At 36.6% G+C, this 19,850-nt stretch overlaps 1 protein-coding gene across 1 annotated transcript; it reads left to right on the top strand.

Annotated features, from left to right (window-relative positions):
• The first annotated feature begins 12,126 nt into the window (after positions 1 to 12,126).
• Positions 12,127 to 17,008, top strand: LOC141627896 (uncharacterized). Its single transcript, XM_074441097.1, has 7 exons — positions 12,127 to 12,259; positions 13,826 to 13,883; positions 15,212 to 15,392; positions 15,564 to 15,695; positions 15,808 to 16,357; positions 16,420 to 16,839; positions 16,893 to 17,008. Exons 1-7 carry the CDS (start codon positions 12,127 to 12,129, stop codon positions 17,006 to 17,008), a joined length of 1,590 nt encoding a protein of 529 aa, XP_074297198.1.
• Positions 17,009 to 19,850: the final 2,842 nt, after the last annotated feature.

The raw sequence follows: 19,850 nt of genomic DNA, 5'->3' as shown, positions 1-19,850 counted from the left end.
TACATGGTAAATCCCTCCTTTTGAAGCTCCCCCCAACTCGTACTTATCAAATCTTCCCGTGAGAGCCTCTAATGCAGCTACAGAAGGAGATTCAGCAGCTCTCCTTTGATTTCCCCTAGAATTTCCATACTCAGCTTTATGGGTGGCCAAGTCATCAATGATCTTCCACCCCTTAGTTTCCCCCATATTCTCCTGGAATCTGCCACTAGTTGCCACATCCACGATAGCTCTCTGATCGTCATAGAGCCCATTATAAAACTGATTGCATAGTCTCCATTTCTCAAACCCAAGATGCGGAATGGTTCGCACCAGCTTCTTGAAACGGACCCACGCCTCATGAAAGTTCTCATCTGGACCCTGTTTAAAGCTTGTGATCTGAGCTCTAATAGCATTCGTCTTCGAGGCAGAGAAATATTTCTTGTAGAATGCCAAGGCCAAAGAATTCCAGTCGGTGATCCCATTAGTAGCTCGATCCAGGTCTCTATACCACTCCTTGCAGCATCACGGAGTGAGAATATAAACATAGTCTCCTTTAGCTGGTCCTGGGTCACACCGGTCGGCGGGGGTATAGAGCAGAAATAATCAATAAATATCTCCATATGCTTGGCTGCATCTTCATTTGCAGCTCCCCCGAATTGGTTTCTCTCAACCAAGTTGATATAAGAAGGCTTCGGTTCGAATTTTCTATCAGCTCCCGGTAATTCGAACCCCTTATATAGATTTGTAGCTGTCGGCTCAGAGTGACTTGCTATAGTCGCTTCTTCAGCCATTTCTAGAAAATCTGGAGATGTGACGGTCTCAGCTGATGAAGTGGAAATGGAAGATGAAGGTGGATCTTCCTCAAACAGCTCGTTCTCGTAGTAACTAGACAGAGTACTCAACTCTTCCTCTGTCGGCAATATCCTAGATGATCGTCTCAACTCGCGCAAAGTCTTCTCAATCTCAGGATTGAACGGTAGTAATTCACCACCATGTGACCTGCGCATAAGAGGAAACTACAAAAAGAATATGAGAATAGCTTAAGGAACGAATGTCCCTTAAACTAAGAAACAGACTAAAATAAAACAACTAAAAATTAGAACAATTGCCTCCCCGGCAACGGCGCCAAAATTTGATGCCCGTCGTTGTGCACCAAAGATACATTTATAATTCCTAACTATAACTATAGATAGCGGTAGCAGGGTCGAACCACAGAGAGGCATATGTAATTATTAGTTGTTTAATTTCAGTCTAAGGTAACGATTATGTGGGGGTTGTTTTGAATTGGTCTATAACTAATGAGCAATAAACTAAAGAAATGTATAAAATCAAATTTAAAAGGAGTACTAAGATGATCGGTTCACTGTAGTTTCGGCAGCAGCATACTAAGTAGGTCTGAAATAAACACATGAGGCGGGAAAACAAGAGGTCCTCTTGGTCCACTCTCAACAAGTAGCGTCTTTCGATCTCGCTACGGGTCCCTAATATCACTAGTACTGACTCTCATCCTGAAAAGTGACTAAAAGTCTAAACTTTACCTATCTTTCGATCTTAGCATAGTTTAGTCATTTTAATTGGTAGTCTAACAACTTTCCCTATCTTTCGATCTAATGGGTCGGTCATTTCTTGAGCATTCAACAAGTCGCGTGCACTCGATTCGTCAAATATAGAATTTAAATCAATTAAAACGAAGCAAAACCTCACGTGGCCAGTCGATCGACCAGGGAGTGCGGTCGATCGACCGTGGCGCGATTTAGGTCGTATCATTCTACTACCGCCTAATCTACAGATTCCCTAACTCCTTGCACGAGGTATTTAGCTACTCATGATATTGGTAAAAACAACAACAAGATTAACGAAATAGACTACTGAATTCATGCTTAAAATAGTTAAATAACAAATAACAATAAACAATAATTGGCTTCGGGAAACTAACTAGCAATTCTATACTATCAACGGAATTGCAGAGAATAAAGATCCAGAAACCGAATGCAATTGTAAATTGTACGAAACAATATTGAAAACCCTAATTATTTGATATTCTAATACCTAAATAAAACTGAATGGAAACTGAATGATTAAAGCTTAATGTCAGGTTACGTTATATAGGAATATAACGTAACAACTTATTCCTAAACCTACAATACATTGGGCTTTCTTATTCTCGATCTTTTAATTCACGTCTGAAATAGCGGCTTGGTCGATCGACCACACAAGGCAGTCGATCGACTGAGGTATGCTGAACAAGAGTTCCTGTAAGTCGGGCTCTGGTCGATCGACCATAGGGTCCAGTCGATCGACTAGAGTAGCTGATAATCCGCTTTTATTTCTTCATAAAGTTGTCTTTCAAGCTTCGAAACGCGCACCAAGCTCATCTCTCGAGTCTCTACTTCATGTCAAATGCAATGCAAGGTACTCAGGGACGGATTTAGCTCAATATCTACTCATTTCCGCATAAATCTGCAATATTACATAAAAATACGAAAGTAGACGAAATGAGTCAAATAGTAGCATAAACTACACAAATGAGCTCTAAAATGCGTGTAAAATGGGGTGTAAAACATCATATTTAAGACACGCATCACCTAGCATAGGAAGATTAGCTATGCATAATGAAAGTAGAGAAATTAACAATAATAAATGAAATAATTAACTTGAACATGATAATCAGAAGATGATGAATTATGAATCTAATGCTAGAAATTGATTACTAAAGAGCACAAGAAATAAATCAATAGAGCAAAGAGATGATCGGAACAAGAACAATTGCAATAATTAATAAATAAAATTAGAGAGCGAAGAATACCCAATACAATGAATTGGAGAAAGTAGAGTTTTTTAGGTCTAAGGAATAAAGTGCCAGAGAGAGAGAGAGAGAGAGAGAGAGAGAGAGAGAGATCCGAGATTCATCCTCCTCCGTTCTAATTTATTCTAAGATAGAACTAAAATATCCAAAAGGGTAAATCTAAAAGATTGCGTAGAAATATTCTAATCCTCAAAACTACTCGATCGAGTAGAAACAAACTACTCGATCGAGGAAAGTAAAGGTCAAACACCTCGATCGAGCAAATCAAGCACTCGATCGAGGAACTCAGCAAACACCCTTCTCGATCGATCAATGCTAGTACTCGATCGAGGGTTCTCAGCATCAAAGCAGTCAACTTAGTCGATCGAGTTAGCTAGCACTGAATCAGCGTGGGTGAATTCAAAACACCTTCCGAAGCCACTTCACGCATACATAGGTGACAAATTCCGGGCTCCGATTCTTCTATCTCCAAAATGCACGCAAACGGGACAGGTTCAGGCTTCATTTCGCTCCTCTTCGGTTCATACTTGCAAATAATACAAGACAAACCAAAGTAGACTATTTGTGGGACATTTTTACCTAGATGCTACATATATAACATGGAAATACGTGTAAATATAGGGTGAGTACTTTATATAAAATGCACGCATCAACGGAGGTAATTATTTAATATTTACAAGAGGTTGTAATATTAACTAATTATTTATTATAAGACACATTTTATATTAATAAAATGGTAAAATGTCATTTAATAGTTAAGTGTACATTAATATTTAATTAGTGTTATTTAAATGTTAAATAATTAATTAAATTAATATTTAATTATATAATATAATTAAATATATGTCTTATAAGCATTTGTGGGACAAATGTTGAAAATCGAAATAGACCGAAAGTAGACAATTGTACCGTCCAATATGGGATTTGAGTCACCCATGTGACTTAGGCACCAACCCACTACTAATTGTAGTTGAATTATTTACATTTCTTGGCTTATAAATAGGCCACTATTACACATTATAAAAGGATGATTTTCACCTACTCCATAAACTTGGTTGGCTTTACTAGTGAAGAAAATAAGGTTTTTCTTCGTCATCTTCATCACATAAACTTGATCAATTTGTTGATCAAAGCCTCATCAAATATTCAAAAAAAAATATTATACAAAAAGTTAATATTATTAAAGTAATAATATAACATAATAAACAAGGTTACTTATAAAAATACCTAGTTAGTATTATATAAGTTTTGGGCTTAATCTTGGGTGTATCTTAAAGGAGATCACCTAGGTTGGTGATTTGGGTATTGGAGGATCATCTACATAATATAAGCTCAAGAACAACATCAAGGAAGAAGTCCTAAAGTTGTGCCCGAATATTTCCAATAGCAATGTAAGGAAATTTTTCTTATATGGTTTTATACCATCTTTTATGTTGTTTACATTTGCATGTATGTAGATATAGACCATCTTATGAAATTAGCTAGTAATTTTAATATCATTAGAAGAGTCTAATGAGGGTCTAAATACTAACAAGCGTTGCAATAACGGTTCCGTGTTTCTATTTAATAACGGTAATTGCATTATCTTGCCGTTATTAAAAGTCTTATTTGGCGTAGTGAAGTGGTATCAGAGCATTGTTACATACATGCATGTTATCTTAAGAAGATTTTATGAATTTATAAGATAAGTTAATAAAATTTGATATTTTGATGTTAAAATTAGTTTTATCACAAAATATTGTCTTGCATGTATATAATCTGGGCATATGATGATATGGGTCAAAAATTTAGTTTATGTAAATTTTTATGACATATTATAACATTTTCATCTTGGGTCTTTCGAAAACAGCCTCTTTGTGTTGCTAACACAAGGGTAAGGCTGCGTACATCCGACCCCCCCTACCCCACAATTTGCGGGAGCCATTGAGGCACTGGGGTAATGTTGTTGTTGTTGCATTATAACATTTTACTACATAAAATGGCATAAAATAGTGTAAATATGCATTAATTTTAATTAAGAGTTAATTTAATCATGTTGCATGTTAATTTTATGCATATTTAATTAAAAATAACCACATGCATGTTCTATTTATAAGAAATAGAAATTTTAAATTAATGTGATAATGTAGGTAGTTTATTGGTTGTTATTTGATAAAAGTTGGTAAATAATGGTTATTTTACAAATAAATATTTATTTATTTTTGGCTCAAAATTTTTTGATTTTTAGCTTCTGAACATTTTTCCAAAATGTAAACAATTTTATTTTGAAGTCGTTTCAATTTTAATAATTTAATTTAGAATTAAATCGTAAAAATTGCCATTTTACCGAGAAAATTGTAAAATTATTTTAAATAAATTTTAAAACCAAACATTTTCACATGCATATAAATTTGGTGAAAGACCAGAATGTAAAAAAATTTAAAATTTAATTTTCCATAAATATTTTAATTAAATTGAATTTTTCCATAATAATTATGAATTATTATGTCATTTTGCTGTTATAAATATTTTAAACCCATATGATTTCAAGATAATTAGTGGGAATAATTATTTTGATTATAGACCATTAGTGTGCTAAGCAAATCTTAAAATTTAGATGATTTGCCATGAAATTTTACATAATATAATTTTATTATTCATATGGATGAATGTTTTTAAGTAGTTCAATTGTGTAATTTTACCTAATATAGCCATAGGTAGAAGTTGGTATTTCTCGTAATGTAAGGGAATATCGACTTGTTTTTTAATTAATTGCGATTTCGCATCGCCCAATTTGTAATTAATTAATAATTTTTATTTTTATTACAAATTGTATAATATGATTTTTCTATGTAATTTAATTATTAGTAGTTAAATGGAGCATCTAAAGACGGAGTTTCATAAAGACGGTGAATTTTGGAAAGCCGTTCCGAAATCCCAAAGACGGAGGCCAAATTTTTATGAAGACTCAAGGGACCAAGGTGTTGGTTTCCGAAGTGTTTTGTTTTTATTTAAGTTAATTAGATTAACTAGGTGTCCATATTAGGACTTGTTGTTTTATTTTTATGCATTCATGCCAAATCGTCACTACATGTTTTATATTTTTCGTTGTTATTGATAAGGCTAAAGTCGTATCACCTTAATCAAAATAAATCCTAGCTTAGTACTAACAAAATAGCTGTGGTAAGTCAGGGTCGAATCCACAAGGAGGCGAGGTAATTATTCTAGTTTGTTTATATCTAAGTATATCTTAAAGTGACCAATTTTATGGGGGGTTTTGATTGTTTGTATGCTAACAACTAATTGCATCTAAATAAAGATTGTAAACAATAATATTAAAGAAGTCTAAGGATCGGGTTCACTAGGTAGTCATCCAAGGGTAAGGTTTATTCATTGATTGAGCAATTTATATTTTTGAAAGTCATATGATCGGTCGATTCTAATATGTCTTTTTAGATCTAACTTAACATGCAATCGCAATTATTAAATCGGTATAATTCAATTATCATGGCCTATACTAGTCTTAACTCGGTCGGTGAAAATCTTAGTTTATGCAAGACTAATAAATCAATTCTGATAAGTAATTAACAAATTAGAAGTAATACGATAATTAAACAACAATCAAGAGCAATTTAACAATCAATTCATATTAACCCCTTTTCTACCAACCTAGATCCCCTTTCACCCTAGATAGTAAATTTAGCTACTCATGCTAATAACAATAACAACAATAACAATAATAAGAAACATGATTAAAAGCATAAGAGATTAACAAGTAATTGAAATAATAATTGAGGAAAGATTAGAACAATACCGTAAAATAGCTTAGATCCGGAAGTAAGAACAATAATTAAGCTAAACTAAGTATTCTAAGAGAGTTTTAGAGAAGTTCTATGAAACTTAATGGAAAAAAAACGTAAATAAATTAGGGTACGACTTTGGGTATTTATAATAAACATAACCGACTTAAGGAATTTACGGAAAATATTGAAATTGGAGGTTCCTCGATCGAGCCCCTTCGTACTCGATCGAATACATGCTTCCTCGATCGAGCCTTCTAACACTTCATCGAGGCATCACTTGTCTCTGCTCCTTTCTTCGTGTTTTCTTCTTAACTTCTCTTCCTTCATTCTTATGGATTCCCGTGCCATGCTCCGTGTATTCCTCCATGCCTACTCCGCGATGCCCATTTCATTCCTTTGCTCCTCAAATGCATCATTCCTGCATTAAACATCAAAAAGCGGAAGTATCAACGTTCTAACATAAAAGGCATGTAAATAATATAATTTAGCACGAAAACCGTATCAAAAGCAATTAAGGGGAGGCAAAAATATGTATATAATTATGACTCATCAGTTATCAATATAATTGTCTAGCATTCCCCAATTTTATTCACTTAAAAGTGATAGACAATTAAATTGAAAAGATCTCTCGCCTTTAAAAATTGAGATTAAGCCTTACCAAGTATTAACACCTATGAATCCCTTCTTCATTAGAGGTAGGTTCGGATCACCGAGGTACACTCTTTTTACGTTGGGTAAGTAGGGTAATAAAAGTTATTACGCGTGAAAATTGGTTGGACTCAACATGATTAATATGGGTTGAATCGGTCCACCGTGCCCATATTTAATTCTGGGGCTAAAAGATTGATTTTAAGAAAATCCATCGACCAAGAGTTCTCACCAAATTTATATAAATAAGGGATGAATTGGTCCATCGTGCCCGTATTTATATAAAGATGGGTCTTGGAATCATTTATATAATTCAGTGGGAGATCGTTATATAAATGCCAACTTGTTCAAATTGTTTTACGAGTAAAATTTTTCGATAAATGTTAATTTTCCTTTCATTTCCGTTTTTGTAGTAAAGCACAATGGCTACTTCTAGACAAACCGCTACAATATCTAAAGATTCATGGCTCCGTTCTTTTATGGACAAATATGTTTCAAAAGCTGACGGTAGTAATTTTAAAGATTGGGAAGAACAACTTCAATTAGCTGCCACAGGTGATGGTAAATTATGCTACCTAGTCCATCCCTCTCCCCCTTCACCTGGTCCTAGGGCCTCTTCTGATGTAAGAGAGGCATACAATGAATATCAAAGAGAATCTGTTGCGGTTAAAAACGTTTTAATTTTTGCAATGGATCCTGCCTTACAAAGGCAGTGCGTTAAATTCCACAATGCTCATGAGGTGTTCTCGAGGCTTTCTACCATGTTTTCGCAAGCCCCGAGGATAATTCAATATGACACCGTTGTCCATTTCTTTGAGGCTAACCTCAAAGATGGACAACCCATGAGTTCACACGTACTTAAAATGATTGATGTTGTAACGGAGGCGTCCCGTTACCCAAACAGTTAATTGATAAGGCGACAAGAACAATAAATAACGAATGTAAATAAAGTTGACACAAAGATTTACGTGGTTCACCAGTAAAATAAGCGCTACGTCCACCGCGAGGAGATCAAATTTCACTATAGTGGAGAAAATAGTACAGCAGTAGACCGGTACACACGCGCTCAATATGAGCCAAAAGTATACCCTATTCTACCAACAAATATAGTAGTCTCAAAGGAACAAAAGAGACTACCCTAATAAGACGAAGGACAAATAATCTTGAGGCCTACCAAGATCTGAACAAACTCCTCCGATCTTCAAAGACCGACGAACAACAATAATAGAGCCCGGAACAAACTGAGTTTTCTTCTTCAGAAGGAACCTCACAAATCGACCCTCTTTATTGTGTTCTCAAATCTCTCTCTTAATTAAACTAGAATAAAACTTGGGTCTTTATATATTTATTCCACCCAAGATAAAATATCTAGATTAATAAGAAATAAACTAATAGGAAATAATTATTTCCTAATCTCAATACAATACCCGAAAGGCAGAAAGTAGAAACGACTAATTAACAAACAAAGCCACGGAGACTTAACAAATAGTCAACGTGACTAATTAAATATGGGACCCATTGTGTTTCTTAAACCAAGGCCATGTGTGTAGCCAAACACAGGAAGATAAACGACATGCGTAGGTAATCACGACCCGCATTCCACTCGGCAATCCCCTTTGTCTTTGTTTCTAACTTCTTTGTTACTTGTCTTTGCTTAATCCGTCTTCGACACAAATTCAAAGCACAAATTCCTAACAAATCTCCACCTTGACTTGAATTACCCAAACACGAAGCAAACCAAAAGAACCGAACCGAAATCAGCTTCAACGGAGTTGATCCTCAAGTCACTATCTGCCACGATAGTCTCCACTGACTTGAACACAACCCACAAAATGGACAAATGAACCAAGTGTGCAACAAATGTGACCAAATATACAAAGTACCCAATGTAGCAAGCTGCGACTACCAAATGTACTAAGTACACAACATATCTTCATACCAATAGGAAGGCCAAACGTAGAAAACTCCGAAGAGAACAAAAGCTACCAAACGCCAACACAAATATATAAGATACCCATTGTCACTATGATGGAACTATGTACCAAAACAACACACACAAGACTCCAAACAAATTCTCCTCTAAATTACATGACCAAATGTACCGTCGTACCAAGCTATCCCAAAAAGAACACAAATGCCACGAACAAAGCAAATGTCTCACTTGAGTATACTAGGTGTCATGACCACCACAAAAATGCCTACACCAAGGCAACAAAACTCAAGTCAAAACCAAACAAAAAACAACATTCTAAGCGAGCACAAATTACCTCCATCAAAGGTACAAATTGTTAGACAAGATAGTCTAACCCAAAAGCTCCAAAGAATAAACTCCCGTCGAAGTTTCAAATGACCTCTTACGAGGTCCCAAACGACTCTCTTTCAAGAGCCACAAACAACTCCACCTGGAGCCCCAAACCGCCCCACCTCTTGGGGCGCAGACTGCCTCATTGAGGCACAGAGACAAAAGTAGATAGCTTGTCTTGAGAACCCTGTAGCTTGACCTGTACCGGAATAGACTCCACCTTACTATCAACACTACCATTCTCACTAAAGCTATCCAAACCTGAATTATCCAGAATATCACAAAATGTCCCAAGTGACCCAAACTCGATGTGCTTCAAAGTATCATTCACATATCCAAGTTTCATATGCCCCAACTTAGACTCGAGAGAGACAGAAAAATGATTACCTGATGCTCCAACAGTCAGCACAGTGCTTTGAAGGACATAAACAGTTCCTTCCTTAACACCTCTCCAAGTTCCTTATCAACACACAAAGATCTACCATCACCTTGAAAACTGTAGCCCTGATCAACTAACATCCCAAGTGATACAAGATTTCTCTTCAAATGTGGAACATGCCTAACACCTTCTAGGAAGACAACAACACTATCACATGTCCTAAACCGAATAGTCCCAACTCCAAGCACCTCACAAATATACCCATCACCCATGGCAACATTGACCCCATGTGAAGCTTCATAAGAAGTAAACCATTCCCTAAAAGGACACATATGATAAACGCATCCGGTATCCAAAATCCAACTATCCGAAGAACGTGGAACAACATCAACAACGAGAACATAATCTTCCTCAGAATCGTATTTAGCAACCTTTTGTCCAACAGCAGAAACACCAGCTTCCTTCAACTTAGGACACTGATTTTTCCAATGACCGGGTTCCTTGCAGTAATTGCAGACATTCTTACGAGGACCCTTAGACTTGGCTTTACCCTTACTAGAACCCTCCGAATTCACAACAAGCCCTACAAGACTACTGTCTACAACACCACCTGACGTTACTCGGCGCAAATCCCTAGTGTGAAGCGCTGACCTCACTTCCTCTAGAGTCAAAGAATCTTTACCAACAACAAACGACTCCACAAAAGTCTCAAATGAATTTGGCAAAGAAACTAACGAAATCAAGGCAGCATCCTCATCATCTACCTTAACATCTAAATTACGAAGATCAAGTAAAATACAGTTAAGACGGTCTAGATGGTCCTTGAGGGACGTACCTTCTTGCATACGAAGACCAAAAAAACGCTGCTTAAGAAGCAACTTGTTGGTTAGAGTCTTTGTCATATACAAAGATTCCAACTTCAACCACAAACCTATAGCAGTTTTCCTCATCGTCAACCTCAACCATAACATGATCAGATAAACATAACAGAATTAAAGAATGAGCCTTCTCCTCCAAGACTACATCTGCATCAAACGAACTAACTGCTGAATTTGCTTTTGAGATAACATACCAGACGCCTTGCTGTCTAAGCAAAGCTCTCATCTTTAACTGCCACAGCCCAAAACTATTTCTCCCAGTAAACTTTTCAACATTCAAAACATTCGTTCCCGACATCTTTTCACCTGAAAATCAAGAAACCAAATAACGCCTAAAACACAACTAACGCGGAAGCAAATCCCAAATCAGAACCTTAGCTCTGATACCAATTGTTGTAACGGAGGCGCACCGTTACCCAAACAGTTAATTGATAAGGCGATAAGAACAATCAATAACGAATGTAAATAAAATTGACACAAAGATTTACGTGGTTCACCAATAAAATAACTGGCTACGTCCACCGTACGAGGAGATCAAATTTCACTATAGCGGAGAAAATAGTACAGTAGTAGACCGGTACACGCGCGCTCAATATGAGCCAAAAGTATACCCTATTCTACCAACAAATATAGTAGTCTCAAAGGAACAAAAAAGACTACCCCAATAAGATGAAGGACAAATAATCTTGAGGCCTACCAAGATCTGAACAAACTCCACCGATCTTCAAAGACAGACGAACAACAATAATAGAGCCCGGAACAAACTGTATTTTCTTCTTCAGAAGGAACCTCACAAATCGACCCTCTTTATTGTGTTCTCAAATATCTCTCTTAATTAACCTAGAATAAAATTTGGGTCTTTATATATTTATTCCACCCAAGATAAAATATCTAGACTAATAAGAAATAAACTAATAGGAAATAATTATTTCCTAATCTCAATTCAATACCCGAAAGGCAGAAAGTATAAACGACTAATTAACAAACAAAGCCATGGAGATTTAACAAATAGTCAACGTGACTAATTAAATATAGGACCCATTGTGTTTCTTAAACAAAGGCCATGTATGTAGCCAAACACAGGAAGATAAACGACCTGCGTAAGAAATCACGACCCGCATTCCACTCGGCAATCCCCTTTGTCTTTGTTTCTAACTTCTTTGTTACTTGTCTTTGCTTAATCCGTCTTCGACTCAAATTCAAGGCACAAATTCCTAACAATTTAATACGTGGAAACTCTAGATGGGTTGGGATGAAAGATCCCAGATGATCTTGTGGTGGACAGAGTACTCCACTCTCTCTCAAATGTCAAAGGATTTACCCAATTTAGCGTAAATTATAATATGACAAACATGAAGAAAAGTCTTCATGAGATCCATTCTTTGCTTGTGCAAGCAGAGAAAGACATGGGATTGAGTGATAGTATGAGGAAGGACGCACTTGCGATCAATGTGAAGGGGAATAAGAAGTTTAAAAGGAATGGAGGTAAGAAGCCCGTATAGGGAGAGGGCAAAGGTAAGCCTATTGCGAATAGCTCTACCAAGCCTAAACCTAAGAAGGGTAATCCTCTTAAAGATACTTGTAATTATTGTAATAACAAGGGACATTGGAGGCGTAATTGCCCCAAATACTTGGATGACATCAAAGCTGGCATTGTGAAGCCAACATGTAATTTCTCAACCGAATATTTTATGATATACATAAATTACGCTTCTAATACAACATGGTTATTAAATAATGGTTGTGGTTCTCTCTTATGTAATAACTTGCAGGGCCTAAAAAGCGTAAGGAAGTTAAACAAGGGTGATGTTGATCTCCGGATGGGTAACGGGTCTAAAGTAGCCGCCGTTTCAGTAGAAACCTATGTACTTAATTTAGCTTCGAGTTTGCAGTTGTTTCTAAATAATTGTTATTTTGTACCAACCTTGTCTAGAAATATAATATCAGTATCTCTGTTAGACACAGAAGGTTTTAATTTTGTAATAAAAGACAATTGTTGTACTTTTTCCCTTAATGGGATTGTATATAGCCAAGCTATTTCAATTAATGGTATTTATATTCTAGACACTTGCAACGATGTTTATCATTTAGATAATAAAAGACTCAAAACAGGTGATCCCGAGCAATCTTATTTATGGCATTGTCGATTAGGACACATCAACGAGAAACCCATTAAAAGACTAGTGTCGATTGGCATAATTAAACCTTTTGATTTCTAATCATTTGGCATATGCGAATCTTGTCTTCTCGGCAAGATGACTCGTTCACCTTTTCTAGGAAAGGGATCTCGAGCTAGTGAGTTATTGGGTTTAATACATACTGATGTATGTGGTCCAATGACTATCACTGCTAGAGGCAATTATGACTATTTCATTACTTTCACCGATGACATGAGTAGATATGGATTTTTCTACTTAATGAGGTATAAAAGTGAAGCTTTTGACAAGTTCAAAGAGTTTCAGAATGAAGTGGAAAACCAATTAAATAAGAAGATTAAAACATTACGATCATATCTAGGTGGGGAATATTTAAGTAATGACTTTAATGATCACCTTAAAAACTGTGGTATTGTATCTCGGTTAACTCCTCCTGACACACCACAACTGAATGGTGTGGTTGAAAGGAGGAATCGAACTTAATTAGATATGGTCTGATCAATGCTGAGTCAAACTGAGTTACCTAAGTCATTTTAGGGATTTGCCATTTTATCTGCTATACGCTCACTTAATCAAAGTCCCACTAAAGCAACTGACAAAACTCCATATAAGATATGGAAAGGGAAGGTCCCGAATTTGCGATACATGAAAGTATGGGGTTCTGATACTTATGTCAAGAGCAAGTCAAACGATAAGCTTGCACCTCGTTCTGACAAATGTATATTTGTAGGCTACTCTAGGGAAACTTGTGGATATTACTTCTACAATAGTAACGAGAACAAAGTGTTTGTGGCTCGTGAGGCTGTCTTTCTAGAAAAAGAGTTTATTTCTAGAAGACAGAGTGGGAGAAAATTTGAACTTGATGAAGTTCAAAAGCCACAAACTGATGTGACAGTACAGGAAGATGTTCCTTTTACGTCTGACTCGGTTATGATTCCTTCTGAACCTGGGAGGTCAGGTAGGGTTACTCGCCAGCCTGATAGATACCTTTATATTATCGAGGAAGATGGTGACTATGAGGTATTACTATTAGAAAGTGATGAACCTAAAGCCTACAAAGAAGCTATTACTAGTTCTAACTCTAAGTTGTGGCTCGAGGCCATGCAATCCGAAATGGATTCCATGTACGATAATCAGGTATGGGACCTGGTTGACTTACCTAAAGATGTTCGACCTCTTCAGTGTAAGTGGATCTTTAAGAATAAAATCGGCATGGATGGACATAAAGATGTTTACAAAGCTAGATTAGTGGCAAAAGGTTTCACCCAGATTCATGGTTTACACTATGACGAAACTTTTACACCAGTAGCTATGCTTAGATCTATTCGGATAATGTTAGCGATTGCAGTGTTGGAATATATGTCCCCCGACAATAATGCGATCACAATTGCCGATCATATTGATCACATATTTAAATCTCATTACAAGAATACGAAAGGGATGATACATTACATATCACTACAAAAAATTTTCACTTGCGCCACGAATTATGCCACGGGAATTTATAATTCGTGGCTAAAATCTGCTTAGCCACGAGAAAAATTTATTCATTATTTTGGAAAAAAATTTATGCCACGGGATGACTTTTCCCGTGGCAAAAAGTCACTTGCGCCACGAAATAGGCTACACCCGTGGCAAATAATCATTTTAGCCACGAACTATGTCACACCTGTGACGAAATTTTACTTAGCCACGAATTGTTCCGTGGCAAAAAAAATTTTAGCCACGAACTAACAAACTCCCGTGGCGAATATCTTTTCCGACTTAAATTGAGATATTTTCATGTTAAGGCAAACCTAAAATCTAAAAGAAATTTAATCAAATATAAATAATATGAAAATGCATTTAAATATAAAATTTTGCAAACACTTTGATTAATTTAATTAATAATTTTTTATTGTTTTATTTACTTTAATAAGATTTTAAAATTTTATAAACTTATATGCAAGCAAATAAAAGTTTATCGTCTAAATTTTTTTATTCTTTTAGAAATCACAATTACGTTTTGCAGGTTTTTCAAAACATTTCTAATTTAAGAAATTTATTTTAATATATAATTATGTTTATTAGAGTCGTGAGTTTCACTCTTAGGTACTTCTAAACACGTCTCTTCTGTGAAAGTGAAGATTGTGCAAAGAAGGTAATCGTCTTAATTTGGCTCATAAGGATATTCTTTCGGCTCCTGTCTCCGCCGAGTAAATCGGACTTGCTATGTTTGATATCCCTGGTACTAAGGCCCCCTGGACCGGATGGGTTTAGTAGCTTGATTTTTCAAAGACAGCTGGAATGTTGTGGGCAAGGATGTGATTAAAGCTATCCAATCTGTTTTTAGAAGTGGTCAGCTCCTCAAGCAGTGCAATAACACTCTTATTACCCTGGTGCCTAAGAAGAACATTCCTGATAATGTATTGCAGTTCGGCCCATTGCCTATTTGTAATACCATTTATAAATGCCTTTCCAAGGTAATTTGCAACAGATTGAGTAAAATCCTCCCTGATTTAGTAAGTCCTACACAAAGTGCTTTCATTAGGAGTAGGGATATTGTTGGGAACATTTTGATTTGCCAAGATCTCATAAGGCTGTATAAAAGGAAGTCTTGTTCCCCTAGAATGATGATGAAATTGGATATGCAGAAAGCATATGATTATATAGAGTGGTCCTTTGTGGAAGAGATGTTGAGAGCTTTGGATTTCCCTGAGATGATGGTGTCCTTGTTAATGCAATGTGTCACCACCCCTTCATATTCCATAGCTCTAAATGGGGAGGTTTTTGGTTTCTTTAAAAGGTCAAAGGGGGCTCCGATAAGGGGACCCATTATCCCCTCTCCTTTTCACCTTGTGCCTTGAATACCTCAGTAGAATTCTGATTACTACTCAGAAAATGCAGAATTTCAGATTTCATCCTTTATGTAAGAGAATTGGGCTAACACATCTATGCTTTGCTGATGATTTAATTCTCTTTTGTAAGGGAGATAGGGCTTCTATTGAGTTGATGATTAATGCCTTTCATTTCTTTTCTAAAGCTTCTGGTCTGAAGCTTAATAAGGAAAAGTCTAACTTCTATGCAAATGGAGTTGATGAGGGCCTTCTTAAAGAAGTTGAGGTTACTACTGGTATGTGTAGGGGGTCTGTTCCTTTTAAGTATCTTGGGGTGACTGTTTCACCCAAGAGACTTTCTATAGGAGATTGTACTTGCCTGGTGGATAATGTAATTGATAGAATTAAGGGCATGGGCACCAGACATCTCTCTTATGCTGGGAGAGTTGTTTTAATTAAGGATGTTCTGAGCACTTTACATAATTATTGGGGTCGTATCTTTATTCTACCAAAGACTGTCATCAAGAGGATTGAAGCAGTCTGTAGGGACTTTTTATGGCATGGCAGAGAACCAGAGAGTAGCCCAGCTCTGGTTGCTTGGGAGAGAGTATGTAGGTCTAAAAAGCAGGGGGTTTAGGTCTTAAAAATCTCCATTATTGGAACTGTGCTGCAGTTGGAAAATATGTTTGGTGGATTGAAAATAAGGAAGATCATTTATGGGTGAAGTGGGTACATGCCATTTATATAAAAGGGAAAGTTTGGAAAGATTATTCTTCACCCATTAATTCAAGTTGGGCTTGGAGGAAAATCTGCCAGACTAAGAATATTTTGAAGGATTGCATTTGGAACCAGAACACTGGCTACTCTATCAAGATGGGGTATGATTGGCTAGTACCTGTTAATCCTATTGTGACATGGTATCCATGGTCTCTGAACAATTGGATCATGCCTAAGCATGGTTTTATTTGTTGGCTTGCTGCTCAGGGGCACCTATTAACTCAAGACAGACTGAACATGATGCATATTAGTCAAACCAATTGCTGTTATCTATGTGGTTTAGTTCCTGAGAACCATGACCACCTCTTCTTTCTCTGTGAGTACAGTTGTAGGTGCAGGAAGTTAATTTCTGACTGGTGTGTTATTCAGTTCCCAGACCAGAATTGTTTGCATTGGTGGATAAAGTTGAGATGCAGGAGTTTATGTCAAAAGAAGATAGTTGGACTGATTTTGGCTGCTTTAATATATCACGTGTGGATGGCTAGAAACAAGAGTTGGCAGGAACAATTCGTATGCAGGCCTGATATTTTAGCTAAACAAGTTATACATGCTGTGCAGGCTCGTTTATTGAGTTGTAGAATCAAATGTAAGAGTGATAGGGTCCTTGAATGGGTAAGAGTCATTAGCAGTTCATAAGGTGGTCGTTTTGTGACACACCTTTAATATGTATGGTTGTAAGGAGTTTTTGATCTTAATGAAAAGCTTACACTTTCCCAAAAAAAAAGAGTCGTGAGTTTCTTTTAATTTTTTAATTAAAACATTATAATCTTGAATAACAATCTTAAATGATCGTATCACATTTAAAGACATAGCATATAAAATTAAATAAATAAGTTATTTATCATCTGTCTTTGATAAATCTAAAATTAACATATTGTCCAATTGGTTAATTCAAAATTTGATTTACAACTTAATTTGTAAGATATTAATTGAAAAATTTGAATTTGATATAAAATTTAACTTGGTGAGAAAAAAGTTTGATAAAAATTTTTTTAGGAGTGAAAAAAAACGACAATTAGATTACAAAATTGATTAAATAAAATAAGTGCGCTGAGAAATAAAAGAAAAAAATGATCTTCCACAAATAAATTAAGAAAAAAACATATCGGGAAAATTATCAATATAAAAAATTCAAGGGTTAATTGATAAACAATAACAATATAAGGACCCATTTTCATAATCAGTATTAACATAATCAATAATAAGTAATCACTAATAAAATATTAACTTTTTTCTACGATCGGTACTAAGTCGCTTGAAAATCTAATCTCAACCTACTTAAAAAAGTCCAAAAAGCCATCATTCAAGTACAAATCTGCGTAATCGATTGCGCAAAGCTTAGTATCGCCTGCATAAGTCAATACCCTATCCTTAGTCCTCTGTAGGTACTTGAGGATATTTTTAACATCTATCCAGTGTGTTTCACCTGCATTCTTTTGGTACCGACTCGTCATACTCAATGCATATGCCAAGTCTGGACGTGTGCATATCATGGCATACATGATTGATCCTATTGCAGATGCATAAGGAGCACGACTCATGCGCTCAATCCCTTCAGGCATCGTGGGTGACTGAGACTTGCTCAACTGCATCCCAGACGTCATTGGAAGGTTCCCCTTTTTGGAGTTGGTCATGCTGAACTTCTCAAGAATCTTATCCAAATAATACTCCTGACTAAGTGATAACGTCCGTCGTGATCTATCTTGGTAGATACGGATTCCCAAAATGCGTTGTGCCTCACCCAGATCTTTCATCTGGAAATGGTTCTTCAACCATTCTTTAAGCGAAGATAGGAGAGGAATGTCATTCCCAATCAAGAGTATGTCATCGACATACAATATCAAGAATACAATCTTGCTCCCACTCGACTTGATATATAAGCATGGTTCCTCGACCGATCGAGTGAAACCATACTCTTTTATCACCTGGTCGAAACGATGATTCCAACTCCGAGAAGCTTGCTTCAGTCCATAAATGGAGCGCTTAAGCTTGCATACTTTCTTAGGATGTTCAGGATCTATGAAACCTTCGGGTTGTACCATGTACAACTCTTCCTCCAAATAACCGTTTAAGAAGGCGGTTTTCACATCCATTTACCAAATTTCATAGTCATGAAATGCGGCAATCGCTAAGATTATCCGAATGGAACGTAGCATGACTACAGGTGAAAAAATCTCATCATAATGCAATCCGTGCACTTGAGTGAAACCTTTTGCCACTAGTCGTGTCTTATAGGTATCTGGTTGCGCGTCTACAGAACGCTTTATTTTGTAAAGCCATTTGCACTGTAGAGGTTTTACCTTATTAGGTAAATCAACAAGATCCCATACGTCATTTTCATACATGGAGTCCATATCGGATTGCATGGCTTCGAGCCATAGCTTTGAGTCGGAACAGGCCATAGCTCTTTTATAGGTAGCGGGTTCATTACTCTCTAGGAGTAAAACGACATTCTCCTCGACCATACCAATGTATCTGCCCGGAGGATGAGAGACTCTACCCGACCTCCTAGGTTCCTCAGGAATATTAACCGTATCATCAGTTGGAGGAACAACTTCCTCCATCTGTTCCTCGGTTGTTGGTTCTGGAATCTCGAACAGCTCGAAGGTTCTATTACTTGTCTTGTTCTCGATAAATTATTTCTCTAAGAACGTCGCACTAGCCGCAACAAAAACTCGATGTTCGGTAGGCGAATAGAAGTAATGACCAAACGTTCCTTTTGGATAACCTATAAAGTATGTCTTGACCGATCGCGGGCCGAGCTTATCCTCGTGTCTCTACTTGTCATAAGCCTCGCAGCCCCAAACCCGAATAAAGGACAAGTTAGGGACCGTTCCCTTCCACATTTCATATGGAGTCTTGTCGACAGCTTTAGTCGGACTTCGGTTAAGTATAAGAGCAGCTGACAAAAGAGAAAAACCCCATAATGAATCAGGTACTATCGTGTGACTCATCATGGATCGAACCATATCAAGTAAGGTTCGATTTTTCCGTTCGGACACACCATTTAATTGAGGTGTTCCAGGTGGAGTTAACTGCAAAACGATTCCACAATCTTTAAGGTGTTGATCAAACTCATTTGAAAGATATTCGCCACTCCGATCTGAATGGAGTATTTTAACCTTTCTACCCAGTTGGTTCTCAACCCTGTTCTGGTATTCCTTGAATTTCTCAAAGGGCTCACTTTTATGCTTCATTAAGTAGACATATCCGTATCTACTCAAATCGTCCGTGAAAGTAATAAAATATCTATAGCCATCTCTAGCGGCAATTGACATAGGTCCACAAACATCAGTATGTATGAGTCCTAATTGGTCACTAGCGCGC

Source organism: Silene latifolia, chromosome Y (genome assembly GCF_048544455.1).
Source record: "Silene latifolia isolate original U9 population chromosome Y, ASM4854445v1, whole genome shotgun sequence".
Lineage (NCBI taxonomy): Eukaryota > Viridiplantae > Streptophyta > Magnoliopsida > Caryophyllales > Caryophyllaceae > Silene > Silene latifolia.
Note: the sequence above shows the minus strand (reverse complement) of the source record. Positions and strands in the feature narration are given on the sequence as shown.

What these genes read in the sequence shown, in the direction of transcription:
- LOC141627896 (XM_074441097.1), top strand. Translation starts at nt 12,127, where the DNA reads ATGAAGAAAAGTCTTCATGAGATCCATTCTTTGCTTGTGCAAGCAGAG. An exon ending in GAAGTTTAAAAGGAATGGAG is followed by an intron (nt 12,260 to 13,825) that starts GTAAGAAGCCCG and finishes CTGATGTGACAG; the next exon opens with TACAGGAAGATGTTCCTTTT. An exon ending in GGTTGCTTGGGAGAGAGTAT is followed by an intron (nt 16,358 to 16,419) that starts GTAGGTCTAAAA and finishes ACTGTGCTGCAG; the next exon opens with TTGGAAAATATGTTTGGTGG.